The 22,856-nt window shown below is 55.7% G+C and overlaps 3 protein-coding genes across 3 annotated transcripts; 2 read left to right on the forward strand and 1 right to left on the reverse strand.

Annotated features, from left to right (window-relative positions):
* Nucleotides 1–2,626: 2,626 nt before the first annotated feature.
* PATL2 (PAT1 homolog 2) lies at nucleotides 2,627–9,309 on the reverse strand. The gene is given in 19 exon segments (XM_054213570.1): nucleotides 2,627–3,119; nucleotides 3,364–3,513; nucleotides 3,591–3,688; nucleotides 3,783–3,923; nucleotides 4,282–4,441; nucleotides 4,687–4,835; nucleotides 4,993–5,037; nucleotides 5,412–5,509; nucleotides 5,595–5,715; nucleotides 5,841–5,979; nucleotides 6,061–6,135; nucleotides 6,279–6,433; nucleotides 6,934–7,021; nucleotides 7,023–7,303; nucleotides 7,710–7,775; nucleotides 7,886–7,954; nucleotides 8,081–8,403; nucleotides 8,567–8,669; nucleotides 9,225–9,309. Coding segments are annotated over 19 exon segments (2,325 nt in total). The 5' UTR covers nucleotides 9,249–9,309; the 3' UTR covers nucleotides 2,627–3,079.
* Nucleotides 9,310–11,275: 1,966 nt separating this feature from the next.
* Nucleotides 11,276–14,250, forward strand: B2M (beta-2-microglobulin). The gene is made up of 4 exons (XM_054213576.1): nucleotides 11,276–11,427; nucleotides 11,543–11,821; nucleotides 12,358–12,392; nucleotides 13,985–14,250. The coding sequence occupies exons 1-3, from the start codon at nucleotides 11,367–11,369 to the stop codon at nucleotides 12,369–12,371; spliced, it is 354 nt and encodes a 117-aa protein (XP_054069551.1). The 5' UTR covers nucleotides 11,276–11,366; the 3' UTR covers nucleotides 12,372–12,392; nucleotides 13,985–14,250.
* A 3,608-nt stretch (nucleotides 14,251–17,858) lies between these two features.
* TERB2 (telomere repeat binding bouquet formation protein 2) lies at nucleotides 17,859–22,424 on the forward strand. Its single transcript, XM_054213578.1, has 7 exons — nucleotides 17,859–17,922; nucleotides 18,899–18,980; nucleotides 20,389–20,534; nucleotides 20,839–20,900; nucleotides 21,409–21,500; nucleotides 21,608–21,699; nucleotides 21,925–22,424. Exons 1-7 carry the CDS (start codon nucleotides 17,859–17,861, stop codon nucleotides 22,068–22,070), a joined length of 684 nt encoding a protein of 227 aa, XP_054069553.1. The 3' UTR covers nucleotides 22,071–22,424.
* Nucleotides 22,425–22,856: the final 432 nt, after the last annotated feature.

Genomic DNA, 22,856 nt, shown 5'->3' on the forward strand with positions numbered 1-22,856 from the left:
TGCGTCCCCCCGGCCCCTCAGTGCCCGACTGAGGTGGCCATGGTCCTCTCAGTGCCCCAACCACGATGGCCACGGTCCCCTCAACAACCCAACCAGCTATAGTCTCCTCAGTGCATCAGCTGAGAGAGCTGTGGTCCCCTCAGTGCACCAACTGAGTTGGCCATGGTCCTCTCAGTGCTCCAACCACCTATGGTCTCCTCAATGCCTCAACTGAGATGGCTGTGCTCCCCTCAGTTCCCCAACCGAGATGGCCACGGTCCCCTCAACAATCTAAGTGAGATGGCCATGGTCCTCTCAATGATCCTACCAGCCAAGGTCCCCTCAACAGGGCAACTGAGATGGTCGTAGTCCCCTCAATGCCCTAACCAAGATGGCCATGGTACCCTCAACACCCCAGTCAAGATGGTCATGGTTCCCTCAACACCTCAACCAGGACAGTTGCCATCCCCTCCACACCCTGACCAGGATGGCCACCTCTTCAGCACAAGGGTTTTCGGGAGCAGCCCAAGAGAGGCGACACTGCCACAAACCACCTTGATCCCTCTCCTTCTCCCCACCTGTGATTCCTCCCCTAAACATCCAGTAATACTGTGCAAGCCCAAAATGCCCTTCCCTGCATCCCAGGACGAGTCCTGTACCCCCCCCAAGACATCCCAGGATGAGCCCTACACCCCTCAAAACATCCCAGAACAAGCCCCGTATTCCTGTGACGGTGACCGCCCTTGCTCCAGTCACTCACTCATGGTGATGGGTCACCACCACCCCATGGGGCTGGTGGTTCTTTCAGGACAGTGCCAGGAGGAGCCATGCAGGGCAGTAGGTAAAGCAGAGCCGGGTGAGCTGGACTTTCATAAGCTTTGGGTTAAGGGAGAAGACCCCAATGCAGATAAACCAGATGCGGTCCCTACCTGCCGGACACCCCTCAGCTGAATTCATTCACCGTGTGGTGCCCCAGGGAGAGGGTCTCTTTCTCCAGGTGGGAGAGTAACCAAAAGAGATAAATTTTCCTTCTTTCATCTCAGCTGCTTCCTGCAACAAAGTCCAGTAGAAACCTCCTACATCAGAGCATTTGGTTTCATAGGTGACTGCAACTGTGCCACGCTTTCCTCCCTCCATCCCTGCTGGCTCTCAGGCGAGGAGTACCCATGCCAGTCTGCACTCTGCTCTGTTCCAAACAGAAAACATAACACAGATTATCCTTATCTTGAAGGACTTGCTGGTGTCCTCCTCTCTTCCTACAAATCAGTGAGCGGCTGCTAGTTCCCTTCTGTCTGAAATCATCTCTAGGGTTTGTAGTGGCAAGGTCCATCCTTCTGTTTGCAGGTGAGTCATCACGCAGGTATCCTCCCAGATGACCCTGGTGGGTTTGAAACTATGGTTTTCACCCTGATGACAGTGACAACCTGCCAGGGTCACTCTTTTGAAGCAATGTAGCAGCGGATGGCTAGGGCTGCATAGGGATGAACACAGCTGTCCCAAACAAGAACCTCCAACAATAAAGCATGAGGAGCAAGTGGAGAAGGCTTGGAGCCTACTTTTTGGCAGACCCAATTTTGAGGGCAGGGAAAAGGCTGCAGGACACCAAGATGAGCAGGAGAGGCATCAGGATGACAAAAGCAGCTGCCAGGGTGACCTGGAGCTCCTTCCAGCTGGACCTCACACCCTTTTAGATGATTGACAGCCTACACCCCACCTATAGCACTATAGCCCCCTCTAGGTCCTGCACCACATCTGCAGCATCGCTTGTCTCTGCACAACTGTATTTGGGCATCTCAGTTGCTCCTCTGAAGTGTGTTTCAGAAGCAGAGACGCAAGCTGCCTTAATAAGCAGTGGAGATAAATCCCACCCAACCACTCACATCCTTATTTTCTCCAAATTCTCATTGTGCATTAGTTTGACCTCTGGAGGATGCCAGTTTAAAGGAATAGTTTCATCTGCTCTCCTCTACCTGGGGTTGGAGCTCGGGTACTTGTTAGCTACCAGTCTGAGGACGAGACAACTTTTGAGTGCAAACCTCTTTTGAGCATACACCAGGCTTTGTGTGTCAATTTTAGACCTTGGGATGGACAGAGGTGGCCTAGGTTCAGATGTCCCATAGGATCAGGGCAAGTCCCACCATACAGCCAGCAGAGCCACAGAGATTTCCTACAGTGGGACCTGGGCAGCCCCTCAGCCCTAAAACACAGAAGCAAGGGTCAGCTTGTGGTAAGTCATGGTCAGTTAAAATCACTCAAGAAAGATACTTTGAGGTACTTCCCCACAACCACCTCAACAAGCCTTTAGACTAATTAGTCTTTGAGAGTTCAGCAAATAGAAGAGGTACTTAATTACCCACCCACCTGTGTTTAAGATCCCCCATATCCTTCCCCTGTGCACCCAGATGTGCCCTCCTGCATGCACCAATCTTTCCTTTCCCCTCGGGGCAATCTCTGACCCTCTCTTCCCCACCACATCCCTTTCCTCCCAGCCCATTCCTCTCCCTCAGCGCTCAATTCCCCTCTGTCCCCGGCAGCATGGGGTCCTCTGATTCCCTCCACTCCCGAGCACATCGCCTTCTCTTCCATCCCCCTTCATCCTCCTCCTGAGTCTTCTGCGCATCCCTCCCTGCTTCTCTTTCCCTTTTACTGCACACTTGGATCCCCATCATCCCCAACCACGGGCCTCCATGCCCAGGTGATGCCTCCAGACTCCCTGTGCTTACAGCAGAAGCTGCCCACAGGAGCCAGAGGAGCTCGTTAATCACATTTTTATTTTATTTCAACTGCTGTACACAAAGTCACTCACCCCCAGGTGCTCCCAGCGCCCCTGTGCAGACCCTGCCTCCACACCCGCCGTGATGCAGCGCTCTCCGCTGCTGGGTGTGAGGCCAAAATAAGTTACCCGCCTCCCCGTGCTGCGCTCCCGGGCACCGGGGCAGGTCGGCATCAGCCCTCAAGTACCGGCCCGGCCAGTGCCCAGTTCACCCAGAGTGTCCTGCACCAGGGTTAAGTGTTTGCTTCAAAACTCAACGTCAGGGCATTGGGCCCTGCCCATTCCCAGCACCACCAGCCCCGGCTTCCCTTCCCAAGCTCCCAGGGCTCAGCATGGCATGGCAGCCTCCGATGGCAGCGGGGAGCACCTGGGGGGAAAAGACAAGGCTGGAGCATCTGGTTGTCACACTAATGCTGCCAGCAGCTGATGGCAACCTGTCCCAGAGAAGCAGGAGCAAAGCCACAGGTGTCATCTCAGCCCAGTGGAGGTTTGGAGACATGTGTCAACAGGGCGGTCCCCAAGGGGACAGAAGTGGCGAACTGCTGCGTGCTGCTGCTCCTCTCCCAGGGGATCCCCAGAGGAGGCAGGGAGCCACACCAGGCGGTACTCACTCCATCTTGGCTTCCAGATGGTGGATAGTCTGCTTGTCCAGGTAGCGGCAGAAGAGCGACAGAAGGTTGCTGGGCAAGAAGAGAGGTTCCACCAGCGAGGTCTTGGGCACTTGCGACAGCTCCCGGGCAACCAGGAACACCGTGTCTGTCCTGGGGGCATCAACATAGGGGGGTGAGTACCCCACTGGCTGGTAAACCCCAATCCCAGTGCTCACACAGCCCCTCACCACATCTCGAAGTCCCCGCTGCATGGCTCTAGTGGCACGTCGGATGACAGCAGCCTCTCGCCGTGGCTCAGCAGGGAGTACAGCAAGGAGATCCCAAACTGTGGGGAAGCACCAGAAGAAGCATCACAGGCAGCTGGCAGTGCTGGCTTCCCAGGGACGCCACACAGCTCTGCCCTTCTTGGGGCCACCTACCTGGTTCTTCAAGGCCATGGCGAGGGGGAGCTCAGGGGACTCAGGCAGAGGCCTGGTCATCTCCTGCAGGACCTCGATGAGTCTGCTGAAGGTCATCCTGCCCACCACTTTGTTCAATGGGCCGTAGAGCAGGGAGAGAGACTGGGCAGGGCAGAGAGGAGAGCAGGGATCTGAGACCGTTTGACCTGTCACAGCCACAGCCCCATCCCTGAGCCCCATCCCAACATCTTGGGGGGAGGGGGGGAGCACGAAAAGACCAACACTGCACCCCCTCGTGGTAGACTGCCACCAGGACTGCTTTAACCCCTCCTGGAAACCTTTCTCCTCCTCTGGAGGGAAGGAAAGAGGCTCCTGTCTCAGGTCAACCCCACCAGCTGCCTAGCTGTGCTGGGATCCAGCAAGACAGGCCCCACCATTGCCCAGAGTGTCCCCCCACAGCAAGAGCAGACAGGGGAAGGATGCAGCCCAGGACGCCCCTGCCCTGGCTGGAGGTGCTCACCTCCTCTAACATGTCCTTCTTCATGAGGAATGGCAGGTGGTGGGTGATGGTCAGTAGCATCTTCTCCGCTTGCTCCTGGGTCAGGTGGGGCAGAAGCCGGGCTGTGAGCTTCTTGCCCTTCCGCACACACAGGAGTTGCAGGAATTCATCCTCTGCCTCCCTGGGGACGAAGGCTGTATTGGCACAGATCCCAAGGGACCCATAGCATCTCTGTCCATCCAGAAGGACCAGCATCAGCTCCAGTGGAGGACGAGGCTCATGGGCAGAGTTCACACAGGCCACGGTGACACACGGAGGACCGGATCAACCCTCAGCATCACCCAGAACTACTCATCTGTGACCATCTGAGCCCTGTGAGGACCAGAACATGTCACCTGCTCCCCTCTCCCCACAGCACAAACTCACTCTTCACTGCTGCAAGCTCTGATTTTCAAGACTTGGTAGATACGCTCCACTTCTTGGCTCTTCTGCTCCTGACAGCAGGGCTGCTCCTCCTCAGGAGCCAGGGACATCTTCCGCTGCATCTCCTCCACTTCCAGCAGCTGCAGAAAGAGCTGGAAACACAGCACAGGGTAAGGGGGAAGCTTGGAACATCTACCAACTGGTTATCCAGGACCCCTGCCTAGGCAGATGTCCCCTCACAGAGCTCCTTGGATGAAAGCCAAGGGTGTCTGCATCATCCCACCCTGCCCCGAACTGCAGCTCACTCACCTTCTCAATCCTGTGCAGCGCCCGTAGCCGGTGGCTCCCCGCAGCCTTCAGGAGGGGAGAAAGGAAGGCACAACTGTTACAGCCAGCACCAGACACCACCACTGGCAGAGCGCTGGGCTAGCTGCTCCCTGGGGATCAGAGGTGGCTTCAGGACACAGAGCAATCCCACAGGGAGGCCATGGCCAGCTCCAACTGCCAGGAGCCCCATCCCGCCCTCATCAGGGGACAAGCTGCCACCGCCGAAGCAGCATCTGCTCCATTCCACAGCTCAGGACAGCACCCAGAGCCAGGGCGGCACCCATGCTGGGTCACAGCAGTTCCTAAAGCTCCTGCTAAAGCTGCTCCAGGGCCTGGGGAAAGCTCAGAGCTGCGTCCCCAGGCACACAGGTCACCCACCAACCCAGCTTCCCCTCACCTACCTCCTCCACGAGGGCATGGTGCACAGCATCGATGGCCCGGCGAGGGCTGTAGCAGGTGGACACTGCGACTTGGCCCAGCGAGCCTGCGATGCGCACGACTGGAAGAGAGATGGGATACGGTGAGACCATATCCCACAACCCATCCCCTCATCCTGCCCCTCGCTACCCATCCCAGCCCCTCACCAGAGTCGTATGTCTCCACTTTCTGGATGAATGGTGTGACCAGCTTGGGGGGCTCCTGCTTGTTGCGCCCGCCAAGGAGCTCCTCCTCTGCCTGTTTGCGCTCCAGCTGGTGGTAGTACGTCTGTAAGGACAGGTGTAGCCAGGAGGGGAGGCAGCACAAGCTCAGGCACTCTCTGGCTCCCAGAGAGATGAAGGCCCAGCCTTGAGGTGCAGGATGAGCCACTGGCACTGCCAGCAGGAGCTCACCTGGTAGTAGTAGTCATCATCCATGTTCTCACTCTGCAGCTGGATCATCTCCACTTTGATGACCCAGTCCTTCTCCTTGGAGCTCATCAGCCCAGCATAAGGGTCCACTTTAGGAGACCATACCTTCTTGGGGGAGATGCTGGCACAGGAGAAGACCACAACCTGCTGGGACTGCCCAGAGCTCCCCCGCTGCCCCGCAGCTCCCCCGGGACCCCCTTACCTCTGTGCCTGCCCGCCATGCTGCTGCCGCTGGGTCAGGATCCGCTGGTGCTGGGGGTGCAGCTGGGTCATATGGCTGGGAGCAATGCAAGGGAGACAACATATGGCCTGGGAACTCAGCACCTGCACTAGAGCCATCCTCAGAGGAGGGACACCCCCCCAGCTGCTTTGCAGGGCTCCTCCAGTCCCACCCAGGCACCCCGCTCACCATCCTGCTACCTGAGATTCAGCTGGCCACTGGCTGACGGAGTGAAAAAGAGAGCAGGGTCCAAAGAAGGAGACATGGGACCAAAGTGCATGCTGAGAGGCCGCGGTGGGCTGCTGATTTTGGGTGACATGGGCCGGAAAGGAGTTGGAGATGCATACCCTGTGGTCTGGAGAGGGAGAGAGAAGTGTCCAGGTGTTAGAGCCTTCCCCTCCAAGGGTCCTGGAGGGGTCTGCCAGCTCCATGCTAGCTTCTGGCTCCTGTCCTTGAGAGGGCACCCTCTCCCTGCACAGAGGTGCCGCGTGGGGCACTGCAACGAAGCAATACCCCCCGGCAATCCTGCCACTACAGCTGAGCAAGGCAAGGGGACCCAGGTGTCACCAGGGATTGCATGCCCTATGTCCATCGCCATTGCCACAGCATGACACCAAGCACAACACCATGCCCAGTGCAGGTCCCATGGGGACTTCAGGACAAATAGACTTAGGAAACAACAGGTGGCTGGACTTTCCCCATTGGCAAGACGCTGGAGATATGTGCTCAGGATTAGATGGAGCTGCAAAGTCTGATCTAGACAGCAGAGCTTTGGGGAAGCACCATCCCCATCCCCTGCTGCTCCAGAGCCACCTGAGAGGGGACACAGTAGTGGCTCACAGTCCACTGTGTTACCTGGTTGGAAGTGAAGAGTGGAGAGGGTCTGCGAGCTGGCACGAAGGACCGAGTGGAGCAGTGGGAGCGAGGCATCGGCGGCGGCTGCTGCAGGGCAGGAGATGGGGAGGTGTTGCTGGGACAAGACTGTCCTCAAGACTGCACCTCTAGGGAGGGAAGGGCAGAGAAAGAGGGGACACAAGAGCCCCCTGAAACCTGTTACCTGCCGGAGAAAGTGCTGGGGGAAGGACTTGGGGGACATCAGTCTTAAGTCAGGGCGCTTGAGCCGCGGAGAGCCCCCATAGCCCCGCTGCACGGGGGAGCCAAGGAAGTCAAGGGCCACGTTGGTGGATGGTGGGGGCCTCTCCAGGACCTGGAGGATGGCTTTATCCTGCAGGGAGGAGGCAGCAGGAGATGGGAACAGGGCCCACCTGGGATCAATTTAGCTCCCCCAGCATCAAGCAGCTCACCAAAACCTTTGGTTGTTGCTCAGCTAGACCATGCACCAGACAGGCTCCCATCCTGGTGGTGTGCAACAGCAGGGGACCCATGGGGACACCCAGCATGGGGGTTCTAGCCCCCCCAAACTCAACAGCTTCGCCTTCAAACCCAGACTTTGCTTAGGGTGGGCACCTCTATCCACTGCCTTAGCACCCAAGAGACATGCCCAGGCACCCTCAGACCCGTGATGAGGCTTTGGAGGTCCCCCAGGCATCCCAAATAGCCTGCATGACCCTTGGCCCATGGTACTGGAGAGCCCTCAGCCGCTCCCCGAGAGTCTGGCCAGGGGTACCCACCTCCAGCACGTGGTGGGGCGGAATGCTGCTGGGGCAAGAGCCCCACACCGTGGGATCCATCGCCAGCTGGAAGACAGGGAGATGATCAGCAAGGGGAAGGAGGACAAGAGGAGAGGGGCAGGGCATGCCACAGAGGCCCCTCAGCCCCACCACCAGATGCAGGGGGACATTTTTACCATGTCATCTTTGCCAAACTCTGCCCAGCACGCACCAATCCTGCTGTCCAACACCGCTGAGTCCTGGCTCTGCAGGCAAAGAGGTGGTTACAGACTGCACGGTAGGACTCCCTCCCTCAGGCAGGAATCAAATCACCCCCTCTGTGGGGCAGGACCCACAAGTGTGGGTCCCCTCCCTCCCTGCTGATGCATCACCTCCAGTGTGGGTTTGCTCTGCACAACTCTCATCACTGCTGGGTCTCCCAGGTCATTGGGCTCCTCGCAGGGCTCCTGGTCTTCCTCCTGTTCCTCAGTCCCCAGCTCCTCCTCCTCTTCCTCCAACTCAGAGCCAACCTGCTCAACCTCTGACTCCATCCCACCTTCCTCCTGGGGTTCTCCCAGCTCCTCCGGCTGCTCAGCCACTTCGGGCTCCAGTTCTTCCCCAGCCTCAGTCTCCTCTGCCACCACTTCAGCCAGCTCAGGGCTCATCTCCAGAGGCATCAGGGGTTTTGTGATGTCTTCCTCAGTGGAGTCTCGGTCTTGGAGCAGGGAAGGAAAGCACATCAGGGTGGGTGAGAGCCTACGCAGTGCCCACCAGGGTCCCTGCTCCAAACCCAGCTCCTTACCCCCCCACCTCCATCCTCCTCACTATGTTGGGTGCTGGCTGGGGGTCCTGGCCCTGGGGCTCCCCTGAGATCTTACCTAACCCAAAAGTCATCTCGTTGTAGAGGTCGAGCTCTTCATCCTCCTCAGCCATCTCCTCCAGCAAAGGTGCATCTTGCACCAGCATGTAGTCCTCTAGGATCTGGAGTGGAAAGCAGCAGAGTCCCTGCTAAGGGAGACAGGCAGAAGAGGCATAACCCTAACCCACCCCCAAGTGCGGGGCACCCAACCTCCCCCCGACACCGCTGACAACGCCGGGCAGCCGGCAGGGCTCATGGCTGCTCCGCAGCTGGAAAGGGAAAAGCAGGAGCCACAGGCACGGCCAGCGAGGGCAGGAACCGCTGGCTCAGCACAGGGTACGAGCTCGCCGAAGTCTGCCGGGACCAGGGCTGTGGCCGCCCAGTGGCGATGGTGGCAAGCGCAGGAACAGCACCAGCGTGGCTAGCACCGAGGGACCATTAGGCTTCAGAGTGAACACCCCACTACCGGGGCACGAACAGCACCCGAGCACAAGGCAAGGAAGGGCACGCCTACTAGCACCTCCGGGACAGCGTCTTCTCCGGTACCGACCGCTCCCGGGAGAGCCAGCACCGGGAGAGGCGCCCCCGGGGGAGCCGGCGCCGGGGGGACGTGACCAGGGGCAGCGGGAAAGGAGACGGCCCCAGGGACGGGCCAGCGCAGCAGGGCGGGCACTCACAACAGGCTCGCCGCCCTCCGCCATGCCGCGGCACCACCCGCCCGCCCGCGTCCCTCTACGGGGCCGGAGTGGCCCCGCCGCCGCCTTTTACGGACCCCCGCTTGCCGTACAGCATGGCGGCGCCCAGCGGCGGGCCGCGCCTGCGCAGTCTCGTCGCCACGCCCCTTTCGGCTAGGCCCCGCCCCCGCGGCAGGCGGAGCGGGGTGGGGTGAAGTGGCGGGGAAAGGGGGTTTTCCCGCGTTTTGCGGCGCGCAGAAACCCGCAACCCGGCTTTTTTTTTTTTTTTTTTTCCCCACTTTTCTCGTCGCTCACTGACAGCGACGGCGTTTTCCCAACTGATGCTCCCCCGGGCAGTCACGGCCATCCATCAGGAAGTGGTCGGCGCGGCTTGGAAGCACATCCTGGGGATTTGCTGTAGTAGGTTCGGGAGCACGGGGAAGAAAAACCAAGGCAAAGGCGCCGCAAATGTCGGCCCCCCCAAACGCCGGCAGCGCCGCAGCTGTGGCAGACCTTACCCGCCCCTTCGATATTTCCCTCTGCTAATAAAAGTGGAAGTGCCTAAAAGAGGAAGATTTGGCTGTTCTAACAAAATTGGTGTCGCCAACATGTGGAATAAACTCGCGGTTCAGCTTCTCTTTTTGGGGAAAGTCCACCGGGTGCCACTAGTGACAGCAGAGTCATGTCCAGGGATTCCCGTCCCAAGGGGCAGATCCCAGGTGTCAGCACTGAGACAGGATCTGTATCCTGCCATTTGTGTAATTAATCCTCCCCGAGCCCAGGGGAAGGCTATCCCAGGGAGGGTTACACTGGCCCACAGGCTGGGCTGTGACACCCACATAGGACTCAGCCTTCATTGCCATGAGAGCCCCGATAAGGCTCCAGCCACAGCTGCATCCCCTTATCTCATTGCAAAAGCACTCAAGGGCAGCTGAGTGGCCAGCAGACTCAGCTGGAGCTCGGCTCAGAGCCGGTCCGGTGGGGACTGGCAACGAGCATTTACATGTTTTCCCTTTGCTCGGTCTCCACTGATTTACCTGCGGCCTTTGGGTGGGGGATATTCTCTGCTCGCACTTTATGGATTTAAGTTGGGTCTTTAAATGGGACGTATTGTGATGGCAAGTCCTAGAGAACCTCAGTGTTAGAGCAGCTCCATAGTACTGCTGTTTTCTTCCCGCTAGTAGTGACTTTCTTTCCCTTCCTTTTTTTTTTTATTTAAATTTTTAATCCTTACACAGCTGGATGAAAGACAATCTGCTTCCCAGTCTGAAACAGTGACTGAAGATAAGCAGCACATGACCTGTAGGACCACAAGCAGACAAGCTCCTGGGTGTATAAAATATCTATGTGCTCTTTAATGCGGTTTCATTTTCCTTTTTTAACGTTCGTTTTCTCAACAAATACTCAAAGCAGAGTACTTCTCTCCTCCAAGCAGCGTCACAGGGCTGTCCGGAGGGGTACCCAGCCTGGCTGGGCTACGGTTCTTGCAGCTTTTCTGGAGGAAGCACCAGAGAACCTGTTTCTTTGACCTTTGGGTTGCTGCGTTTGATGCTGGGGAGTCCATACTGCACTCAAAGGGCAGAGTCAATCCACCCCACAGCCGCTGGGCTGACAACGCTGATGCCCAGAGAGCAAGCCAAGGTTCAGGAAGGAAGGCAGCCGGGCTGTGCTAGCATCGGCTGTTAGCGTAGTACTGGCTCTAGCTACAAACTCCTCCATGAGAAGCGGTTTTCACCCCACTTCTGGGGGAGGGGGGGAGGCAGGAGCCAGGTGAGCACCTTGTAGCCGCTGCTCCATGACCGGCTCCCGGCGGGGGTTCCTGACCGCAGGCGTCCAGCTGCAGGGCTGGGGGAGCGGTGGCCGGGGCTCGTACCGCCTCACCCCTTTGAGGCCTCCATCCCGCCGTGGTCGGGAAAGGCCCCGGGCTGGGGTGCCCCAGGCGGTGCCTCGGACCTAAAGCGAAACCGAAAGCGACTCTGCCTGCAAGCGGGCGGGTTCGCACAACCTCTGCGCTCCCTCTCTGCCGGGAGACTGGTGACGCGTCGGGCAGTCCCGCACGGCGATTGGCCGCGGGCGGCGGAGGCTATAAAAGGCGGCGGGCGAGCGAGGCGGGCCAGTCTGCGCGGCCAGCGGAACAGAGCGGCTATGGAGCTAGCGGGGAAGGTGGCCGTCCTGCTGCTGCTGGTGGCCCTGGTTGCGGCAGATGGTGAGTGCCCGTGGGGGCGGGAGGGGCCGTGAGGGTTCCGGCACCGGTCACCGTGGGTGGGTGTTGGCTTTTCCAAGGCTTCTCACCACCTCCTTCCTTCCCTCCTCCTCTCCAGAGGCGCCGAAGGTGGAGGTGTACTCCCGCAAACGTGCTGTAGTGGGAGAGGAGAACACCCTCAACTGCTTCGTGAGCGGGTTCCACCCTCCCAAGATCGAGATCACTCTCCTGAAGAACGGGGCGCCCATGAGCGACGTCCAGTACGCGGACATGTCCTTCAATGACAAGTGGCATTTCCAGCGCCTGGTGTACGTGCCGTTCACCCCCATGAAGGGCGATGTCTACGCTTGCAAAGTGGCCCATTCCACCTTGCAGGAGCCGCAGGTGTTCCAATGGGGTATGGTGTGCCTTCCTCGTTAAGCTTTGCCTGCTGTTTGTGTCCAGAAGCCAGAGCTTGTTAATTCATATCCACAGTGTCTCTGTTCCCCTTCTCAGGGTGCTATAATGGGGTGGATTTTGAAGGCCTCGTGCTATAGATGGCAGATTAACTTGGTTTCAGCTGAGCTGAATCCATACCCATGAAAGAGTTCATTAGTAGCAGACAGGGAAGATTTTCCTTGGTATTTCCTATCTGTAGGTGTTTGGTTGTGCTGTGCCTGACAGCTCCCAGTGGAGCTCTCTGATCACTTTCTAGGAGAACTTGCCTACAAAGAGGTGGGTCGTGCAGTGACTTTTTGGCACTATATTTGGTGAATACAAAGAAGGATGTGGCACTGGGGACCGATTGTGGCGACCCAGCCTGCTGCAGCAAGCACAGAGCCAAGCGAGGGTAGCTCCCTGGGGGTTGTTTCCAGCAGGAGGGGGGGTTTGTGGTGTGTGTGTGTGGGGGTCTCTTTACCCTGAAGCCTGACGCTCTGCCCTTCTTTCTTGCAGAGGCAGACTTCTAAGCTGTGTCTGGGGTAATCACGGTGAGTTTTGCTGATGCTTTGTGCTATGCTGATGAGGGCAACGTCGACTGCTTTCTGGAGGGGGAAAGTATGTAGCTTGTGGAGTTGAGGAACAAAACCAACCACCCCCCAAAAAATTTAAAAATACAGTGTTGCTGCTGATTGGGAGTGGGGCTGTTCCCACACCCTTTCTACCCACTGTTTTCTGCCTTGCCTACGAGAGTCTCCTTTCCTCGAAAGAAACGAGCTCCTTGGAGCAAAAGTTCCCTACATGCCTTCGGCACGACTGCCAGATACCGCTTAGAGTTGTCACGGGTCTTCCAGTGCTTCTCCAGCCCCTGCGCTGTTATCTTTGGACTAGTGAGGAGGAAGTTGCCGTGCCTGGAAATCCCCGTGATGTGTAGGGAAACAGGCTGGTTAACCCTGTGGCGGGCAGCGTGTTGCCTCGGCAAGGTGGGGTTTATGAAGCGCAAATCGGCACCGTGCTGGCAGACCAGAAGCAGTCTTGGTTTTATTCACTGGTGTCTCACGGTCTGAGGGCTCCAGGTTTCTTCAAACTGTCTGATCTGGATGTAGCAATCGGATAAATCCTAGTTTACCGTTGATAGCGAAAATAAAACTAAAGATTTGTGGCCTAGCTGACGTGATGCTGGTTGAAACGCCTTAGTTTTGTATCCTCGTAGAGGCTGGATAATTATTAACTGCATCCAGGACAAGCCTTGGCAAGACCTCACTTGAAATGTCCTCCACGTTGGACCAGAAAATGTTACTGATGGCTTTTAGACTGAGACACAAGCGAGAGCCAAATGAACTTTGTAAATTGGAAAACAAATGCCTTGGGCATTTCTTCTTGGGAAGATGTAGATGGATCCAAGTTCTTCACTTCTCACTGTCTAATGCTGTTCTCCCTCTTAAAGCTCCCTAGCCCACCCTCGCTGTAGAGCAGCAAAGGCTGTAGGAGGGGTGTTGGGCTTCCAGGGACAAGAGAAAATGGAGGTCAGTTGACCATCTTTCTAGGGGGGGACAACAGAAGAAAAGATATACTGTAAATTTGCAGCAGAGGAGCGGAGGTGTGATACTGGGGGCTGGGGAAAGGCTCCAGAGATTCCCCAGAGCCTGAAATGGTTGGATTGGAAGGATATTTAAAAGGGACACCATAAGCGTTTAAGGGTTTGCTTCTAACTGCTGCTTAAGATGGGATGCTGAGGTAAAGGGACCTATGATTTGATACGGTACAGACACTTTTACTTTTAGCTAACGGAGCTCTGAAAAATTATACACTCTGAAACATTAGCCACTCATGGTTTTTCACCCGCTTTTGGGCAGCGGGGATGGAAACCTGGCCCTAGGGCAGGGTCTGGGATGCGCTGGTGCCCACGCAGCAGTGGCTTTGGTGGGACATCAGCAAGAAGGTCAGTGATGGCGAGGGATGCCAAACTTGGTTGGAGGTGGGACATTGGTGACTTCACTAGGGTCTGGAGTCTCTGACTCTGCAGTTGGAGTTCCCTGTGGAAAACACTTTTTTTTTTTTTTTTTTTTTTTTTTTTCTTAAAATACTTACAATTGAAGGTGTGAACAGAGTGACTGACATCAATCTCCTCTTCTCCACACAGGTCTTGCAAGTCAAAATCTTCTTGAGCTTCTGTCCTTCCCTCGCTTTGGAATATGATGAAGAGCAATTGTCTTTCTTGCAGAATAACCTCCTTTAATAAAGGTTATTGTTAAAATATCCTTTATCCAAACCAGTATGCCAGCTAGGCTTTTTTTGGAACACATAGCTATAAACATCCACATTACTCATTAGAAACCAATGGTAGCTCTTTAATGCTCTGAATTGTACAAGATTTGTATCTAAATAAATTTTAAGGACACCACTGAAGTCCTCCAATATGTTTCTTTGGAGTCGCATGACAACTCCAGCTGATTTCCTGGGCTGCGATGGCCGCTGGGTTGTGGGTGGATCTGGAGGGTGGTGGCACTGTGCTCAGTTGCACTTTTTTACCCTGCTGAGAAGGTGGAGGAACACTTTTTCCATCATAAAAAAAAAAAAAAAAGAAGAAAAGATTTAATTGGTTTATATGGGATCTGCCTGGCCACAGGCTCCTGTGTGGCTCTGAAGGAAAGGCACAAGGTTAAAAAAAGGGACAAAGTGACCTTGGAGATACTGGGCAAGTGTTGTAGAGCTGGGCAAGAGGAAAAGGTGTGATGGGCAGGATGTGGTGCCCACTTCATGGGGGAGAACTGATGCTTCTTGGGGGTGCATAGTGTAAAGGTGGGCCAAGGGGAAGCAGATGTGCGTGTCAGAGGTTTCATTTCTGGTTTTATCTTCCGCAAGCGGCTGACCCTATGGAAAAGCGCCGTTGGGGGCTGGTCTTCTGACATCCGTCAGGGGTTTTGACAACACTACTCAAGAATGGTGCCACTTGGGACAATCTGTCAGCCTGCTTTTATTTTAGGAAGAAGTCAGTATGATTGCTCGGTGACTGCTGGATCGAGGAGTATCTCATCAATGCAGATCTTGTGTATGTGAACAAGGATTACTAGTAACCCAGTGGGTGTGATCCATTGCACGTCTTCTTGGGTGCATTAAGATTGCTGCGACTGGTGTTGTAGAACACCTGCTTGAGATTTTGAGGCATCTTTGCTTGTTTCATAGCTTTTTCCATTATAATAATGTTTTCTGTTAAGGGTTAGGAAAATTCAAACTGTTGCAGTTCCAGCACCCGGGTCAGAGGTTACTGGGGTAAAGGGAGTGATTATGGGTGTCCCTTTGTGCTCACCAGAGGAACATTCAAACCAGGAGAGGTGGGGATGTCATGGCTGGGTGGTCATGCAAAATGCTCATCACCCAGCTTGTGACCTAGCATGGGACGGCAGGACTCACCAGCTCAGCCAGCCATGCTCTGGAAACTAGCCAGGGACTGCACCAGCCCCAGCAATGGTCCTTCCGGGGTAAAAGATGGTCTGAGAGGAAGAGGTTTGGGCTTCTCCTCCAGAGACCCTAGCAGAGCAGCACAGCCTGCTGTGAAAGCCTGAGGTGGCTTGAGACATGGGCCTTGTCCCAGCTTCCTCTGTATCACAAAGAGCCACCAAAGTGCCTATCACCACCTTGGCTTCACCTTTACTATTGTCAAGAGCGTCGGAGAGTAATGGCTGGGTGCATCACACCAACAGGAAAATTTCATCCTAATTAGGACATGCGTGACGTTGACTGCAGAAGCTGAAGACGCTGTGGCACAGGCAATGTGGTGCAACCGTGTCTCCAAAGGAAACTTACATCAACATCTTCCCGCACCAGGGAAGTCTTTGCTCTGATTGTATCTGTGGGCTTTTTGTGGTCTTTCTTAGGAAATATTTTCACGGCTTACTCAACTCCCCCTCCAGGGGAGAACAATGCATGCCAATCCCAGAAGCTGGCTAATTTTGATTAACATCTGAATTTCAGGACTGTATGTAGAAAAATCTTACCTGTTTTATCAGGCATCCTCGGGGTCCAGCCTGGGGGCTCCACAGGTACCTGGCGTGTGGCTGTGCTGCTGCTGCTGGCTTTTAAGCAAAAGTTCCCAGGAGATGGAATCATTGAAGGCTATCTTAGCAAGTTTGAAGCATGAAACAAGCCTCATTTGTGCTTTATGAAATACAAGCAATTCTGCTGCAAGCAAACTATTTCCTGAGTTAACCAAATATGAGTGGTTTTAGGAGAACAACTTACTTCTAGAAGAACAACTTAGAAGAACTTTTTTAAAGTCCAATTTCTTCAACGTCACATCTCTTTGGAGTTTTTAAAGCTTCACCAGTTCCTGGGCAGTGGGGAGAAAAACTGAAGGAATGGGTGCAAGAGGACGGGAAAATCATTCAAGGCACATGGCTGAACACAGACATCCTCCAAGAAAAGTGGAACCAAGCGAAAGAGCCCCGCACACCCAGTCTCTGCTCTGCCTCCACAGCTCCAGCTCTGTGGGAATGCAGTTGCCATCTGCTCCCTCTCCAGCAAGCAAACCACAGCAAGGTGGGTAAAGGCAGATATCCACAGCATGTTTTTCTCAAAACGTCCATGTGGTGTCTGCAAGAGGGAGGCTGCACAGCCCCAGGCCAGCCCCAGCTGCTTCACACAGGCTGGCCCGTTTCGGCACAATTAAGCTGGGCTCATCTGTGCCACACAGCAGTTAAATGTGACCTAACACCTCTCCTTGCCTTTCTCTCCTTTAATTTGCTGCATTACCAAGTCCTTCAAGGGAAGTTGAGTGCAAGCAGAAATAATTCTTCAGCTTGTGTAAAAACTTGATTAAAAATTAGTAATACGCAAAGACCAGGGGTTTCTGTATCACTTTTCAGTACTGCTGACGCCCAGCTTAGCCTTTGGGGGCATATTCAGCTTTGCTTAGGTATGTGCGCTGGTAAATCTTTCTCCTGGGGTGTGCAGAAAACCCAAGTGTGGAGGAGACCAGGTGTGGCTGTGTCTCACCCGTGCGTCCTGCTGGGCTGGACTTGCCCTGTATTCACCAGATTTGGTGATCACACGCTGCCTGGCAGGATGGTTTGTTCCCTCCGCAGCACAAAGCATGCACCATCTGAAGGGGATGGGGTCTGGTGGGCAGCTCCGGGGCTCCGATCCAGCAGATGACATGGGAGGACACAAAGTCCAGGCAAGGAGATACTGTCTTCCTCTCACTACCTCCTCTTTTGCCACCACCTACAGAGAAAATTAATATCGAGCATCTCCAGGGGAGCTTGTTCTCCCCATGGAACAGAGGGAAGGAATTGGGACCGGGCAGTGAAGGAGGCCATAGTCTGAAGGCTTTTGCTTCACCTTTCTGCAGAAGCTGGAAGAGATTCAGAAGATGGTGCAGGGCGATGGCGGGCATGGAGAGGACCAAGGCCATCGGATGCTGCTCAGCTCTGCCACTGCCTTCTCCTGGGCAAGTCAGCCTAGGTGCTGGCTTCTCCATGCCCTTGTCTCATCCTCTCCTCTTTCCAGGTGTGCCAGAGCCGTGGAGGGTCTCCAGAGGGGGTTGAGCCCCACTCCTGGCGCCCAGCCGAGGGCAGACAGGCACGGGGAGGTGGCAGCGGGGCCCGGAGCCCTCAGCGAGGCCGGTGTGAAACCTGTACGGCCTCACTTACCGGTGCCCCAACGACTTTAGAGGAGGGGGGGCAGCCAGCACCGCCATGGCCCCTCGGGGCACTGCGCCTCCCCTCAGCGCCCGTCGCGCCTCGGGGTCTTCCCGCTGCCACCGCCCCTCAGGGCTCCTCCTGCCGCCGCCACCGCCCCTCAGGGCTCCTCCTCCCGCCACCGCCCCTCAGGGCTCCTCCTCCCGCCACCGCCCCTCAGGGCTCCTCCTGCCGCCGCCACCGCCCCTCAGGGCTCCTCCTGCCGCCACCGCCCCTCAGGGCTCCTCCTGCCGCCGCCACCGCCCCTCAGGGCTCCTCCTCCTCCTCTTCTTCCTCCTCCTCCTCGCGCCCCTGCCGCCGCCGCCCCGCCCCGCCGCGATGTTCCGCGGCCGCAGCGCCTGGTTCTCGCAGAGCGTCAGCCCGGGCCCGCGGGAGCTGTGGGGTGAGGGGACCCGGGGGTGGGACGCGGGGGCTGGCAGCCGGCCTCGGTGGGGCTGAGCAGTGGGGACACGGCCCTGTCACCCCTCAGTGGGGCAGAGCACTGGCAGCACAGCCCCTGCCACCCTCCAGTGAGGACGTGTCCCTGTCACCCCTCAGTGGGGCAGAGCAGTGGGGACATGGCCCTGTCACCCCTCAGTGGGGCAGAGCAGTGGGGACATGGCCCTGTCACCCCTCAATGGGGCTGAGCAATGACAGCATGGTCCCCTCACCCCTCAGTGGGGCACAGCAGTGGGGCCCTGGCCCTGTCACCCCTCAGTAGGGCAAAGCAATGGCGGCACAGCCCTGTCACCCTCCAGTGCGGACATGGCCCCATCACCCCTCAGTAGGGCAGAGCATTGGGAGCATGGTCCCCTCAGTGGGGCAGAGCAGTGGGGACACAGCCCTGTCACCCCTCCATGGGGACATGGTCCCATCACCCCTTGGTGGGGCAGAGTAGTGGGGACACAGCCCCGTCACCCTTCAGTGGGTCTGAGCAATGGCGGCACAGCTCTGTCAGCCCTCAGTGGGGACACGGCCCTGTCACCCCTCAGCGGGGCACAGCAGTGGGGACATGGCCCTGTCAACCCTGAGTAGGGCAAAGCAATGGCGACACAGCCCTGTGACCCCTCACTGGGGCCATGGTCCCTCACCCCTCAGTGGGGCAGAGCAGGGCTGAGCCCCCCCCCCCAGCAGGAAAGAGCATGGCTTTGGCAGGTCCCCCCAGTCATGGTGTCCCCACACTGAGGGAAAGGCCAGAAGAGCCCTCAAGGGGGCGGGGAGACCCACAGCCATAGGGGGAGGGCCATCACAGCTCCCACTTTGGCACCCAGCCCTGCAGGCCCGCAACCCACCCGGGCAGCTGTCCCCATCCCGGGCCAGCCCGAGGTGGGGACCCATTGGGGCGTCCACTTTCCTCCTCACCCCTCTTCCCCCTGCAGCGGCTGGTGGCGGGGCACTCGCCCACTGGCAGGATGCCGACTACCTCTTCAGCAGCGAAGCCGACCACCCAGACACCCGCAGGTGGGCTCTGTCCCACCCGCCGTGTCCCCGCCATGTGTCACCCCCATGCCCTCCTTGCTTGGGAGATGTCTGCAGCCCGCTTCATGCTCACCTTGAGCCCTCTCCACGTGATGGCTGTGGAGAGCAAGAGATGAATGGAGGCGTAGATAACGGTTTTAATGTATTTAACGTAAACTATTTAATGGATGCAGACATCCTTGAAAAGTCAGGGTGGTGTTTTTAGGGTGCTTGGTACAGGTCTGCTGGGGTTTTACTGCCTAAGGGGGGGTCTGAAAGCTCACACCCACGCTAAACCGTAGCAAGACAAAACAGAAAATGGCTGCAAAAACCATCCACGTGTCAGGCTGGCTGAACTCCGATGTAAATTAAACTAATTGCGCTGTTTTTCTCGCCACCTTTGAATTGATCTACTGGAAAATTAAAATAGAGGTGACACCATCCCTGAGGAACCAGGTGCAAAAAAGCCAGCGCGAGTTAACTCTGAAAGCAACCGCGGGGGTAAAAGTGGCTGGAAAAGGGCCCAACTGCTATTTTCCTTCTCCTTGCTCAATATAAAATCGGAGCACTCAAGAACATTTGGACAAATATAAGGAAATGCTATTCAGGGTCTTCCTCCAGCGAGTGAATATTTACCTGTACTCCATATCACGTAAATATATTTATGTGAAAGGGAACTGCAATGTTTTCTCGGAATGCTCTGCAGCAGGCTTTGCTGGGACGGACTAAGCAGCTGCTTTTAACACGCCGTTGTGTAAAACTGGCTGATTTTTGTCATCCTTCAGCCACCCGCTCCAGCTGCCGGAGGGGAATCCTGAGAAACCCGGAGTAACCACCTTCCTTCCACCACAGCATCCCAATGGACTGGGTTGTTCCCCCACAGGGAATTATATATAATTCTATATATATATATATTCAATGTATATGTTCGGATTAATTATTGGTAAAACCCTGGCAAACGACATTTAATTCCCCTCTAAGGAGGACGGTGAGGGCTTGGCCGTCCTCCACCCACCCTGCCTCGCTCAGCTGTAGTGCAGCGGCTGGCTGGGGACCGCGCCATGAGCCTGAGCAGGGACCAGAGGGGTTAAGAATAAATAAAAATACCATTTTTCCCCCCCTCCCTGAAGAACTGGTCTCCTCTTGAGAGCCGAGTGTGGAGTGGTGCCATTCAGTCCCTAAAAAACAGGTGTTTTTAGGTCCCCGCTGTCCTTCCTCCAGGCTGCTCACAGGAGGTGCCAGCAGCCAGGACCGTAATGGGACGTTGCTGGTGCAGTCTGATAGAAAACTATGGAAAATTAGGTGGTTTTGTCAAAAATATCACAGCAGGTCAGTTTTAATGACAATATCCTTCTAAACTATTTTTTTCCCAGGTTTACCTTTGGAAACCAGCTATTGTTTTCTCTTGCAGAATACACCAGAGCCTCGATTACTTGGAGGGCAGAGCTACCATCTTTCACTCCCGTTACCTCTCCGCCTGGGCGAGCAGCGGCGCCGCAGCGAAGCCATCGGTGGTTCTGGGCCACTTCGTCCTGCCCCCCGCCTGCCTGCAAGAAGGTCAGGATACAAAAAAAACCACCATCGGGGTTGGGCTGCCTGGGGGGTTCCCCCATGAGCGCAGCCTTTTGGGGGCTGCCAATCAGAACCTCCAGTTACTTCTGCTCTCGGTGGTGGAGGGAATTTTTATGTTGGGAGCGATTCTTCCTCCCCAGGGACAGAACTAATATCTTTTATATTGCATTGGCGAGCAGTGCCGTGCAGTGAGCTCCTGCCTGCGCTAGCACCTGCGAGAGGCAGGGGCTGCCGCCCGGTCTTGTTATTTGATGCTCTCTCAGCCATTTCATTTTTTTGTTTGTGGCAGAAATCAGAAGGCAAATCGGTGGTTTTATTTGGGAGCAGGCAGATGATTCCCTTGCAGAACAGGTAAGATGAGAAATATATCCTTACAGAAGCTGTAGCTTAAAAAAAATATTGGTTGTATCAACTTCAGGGAGCCTGGGGTTCATTCCAGATCCCCAAATAGGAGATCAAACATTCTTGTGCTTGCTGCGTTGTGTCACCTCCTGGCATGACATCCCAGGGGGGACAGCACCGGACTGAGTGTGGGATGCGCAGGAGGGATTTCCTCCCTCACCCAGCCAGACGCCCTGGCTCCCCAGCTCATCCCTCCGGGGACACCCATCGCTGAGGTCTGAGCTCAGCCCTTCTGTGCCGTGTTTTCCTGCCCTGCGTAGCTCCAAGAAACCACCCACTCTCTTCTCAAAGCAACTTCTCAGTACTTTTGAAGCGAAAATGTGATTAGATTTTAAAATTGTATTCTAAATCACGTTTGAGACCACAAGTCCTAAAAACACCTCTTGGATTTGGTCTCTGGTGTTTCACAGGGTACCCAGGGTGCAATTTTAACTCATCTCTGCCTTGATACTCGCAGCCCAATGAAAACCTGACGGATGACGAACCAGAGGTGGCAAGAAAAGGCTGTGAGGAAGAAGCGGAGGAGGATGTGCTAGACCTGGCTGAAAGGTTATTTTCCTGCCCTCGGCGACAGGATTTGGATACGCCCCCCAAAATTTCAAGAGATCCTCAACGCATAGGAAATAACACAGGTTTTTTTCTCCTCCCCACTACAGCAGCGAAGAAGAAACAGGCTCCAGAGGTCCTGCCCAAGGGGAATTTCCATACCGTGCCCTCCAGGAATACCCCCTGAACAACATGGTGACAGGTAATGTTTGGTATCGGTATATTTTTTAAGGAGTGGAAAATATGCTGGAAAATGAGTGCGGATGAAGCAGTGACCCCCCCTGCGTGCTCCTCCGTTCCTCCCGGCGCTCACAGCAGCGGAACGGCTGAGGGTTCCAGCGGGATCGCTCCCTTCATTTTCCATCATCCTCATTTCATGGGAGAAGAGGGCAGCTCCCCCGGTGAGACCTGCGCTTTCCCTCCGCAGGCTACACCTCCGCCCGTGACATGAAGAAATACACCGGAGAGCTCCGGGATTTCACTCCCGGCACCTCGGGCTACGCGGTGTATTGGATTCAGAATGAAATTAACATTCACTCTGATGCTAAGACTAGAGCAAAGAGAAAATTGTAAGTAACGGGTGGCTGCTAGCATCAGAAGCTTCACTGCCAGTGAGCTACCGGTGGCCTTTGGGAATTTGATCCCATAGTTAGGTGCTCGGATGCCTCCTTGCTCGCTCTCCTCTGCAGGTTGATGGTTATTTTAACCATCAGTCTGCGTTCTCCCCGTGTTTTAGTTAAATAGCGAAGAGATTGGTGGTATTGAGCTGCAAATTCCGAGTTACATCTCCGCGGTACACAGGATTTATGAATTATCTCTGCTTAGCTTATCTGCTTGCCTCAGCACGTTCAATGTGTATTTAAATACCTGCCTACACTTACTATTTTCTTCTATGAGTAACTATTTGAAAGAAATTCCACAGCAAACTTAAATATAGACATTTCTCCCCCAAACACAAATAATTTTGTCTTTTTATGGTGTACTGGGGGGTTTAAGATGTGGCTGTGAACAGTTTTCCTTGGTGGGACCACTGAGGTCTCCTGGCAGGGAGGTCACCCACAGCAGAGCCATACCCACCCGTGGTACACACCAGTGGGATCCAGCACCGTGGCGGTGATGGCAGGACAGGATGGGACAGGACAGGAGCTGGCTGACCCCTCCCAGGCACGTGGGGAGATCGGTGCATTTGCAGAGGTGTTGAGCGCAGGGCCCCAGACGTCCCTAAGGAAAACCCACCTCGTGATGGAGTCGGTCACTCAAGGCAGGGAGGGAAAACCCCGGGACCCAGGAGCACTGCCCGCAGCTGGACCCCCTGGGTGATGCCACCAGCCAAGGTGGAGAGAGACCTGTAGGTCTCCT

The sequence above is a fragment of the Rissa tridactyla genome, chromosome 9, assembly GCF_028500815.1.
Source record: "Rissa tridactyla isolate bRisTri1 chromosome 9, bRisTri1.patW.cur.20221130, whole genome shotgun sequence".
NCBI lineage: Eukaryota > Metazoa > Chordata > Aves > Charadriiformes > Laridae > Rissa > Rissa tridactyla.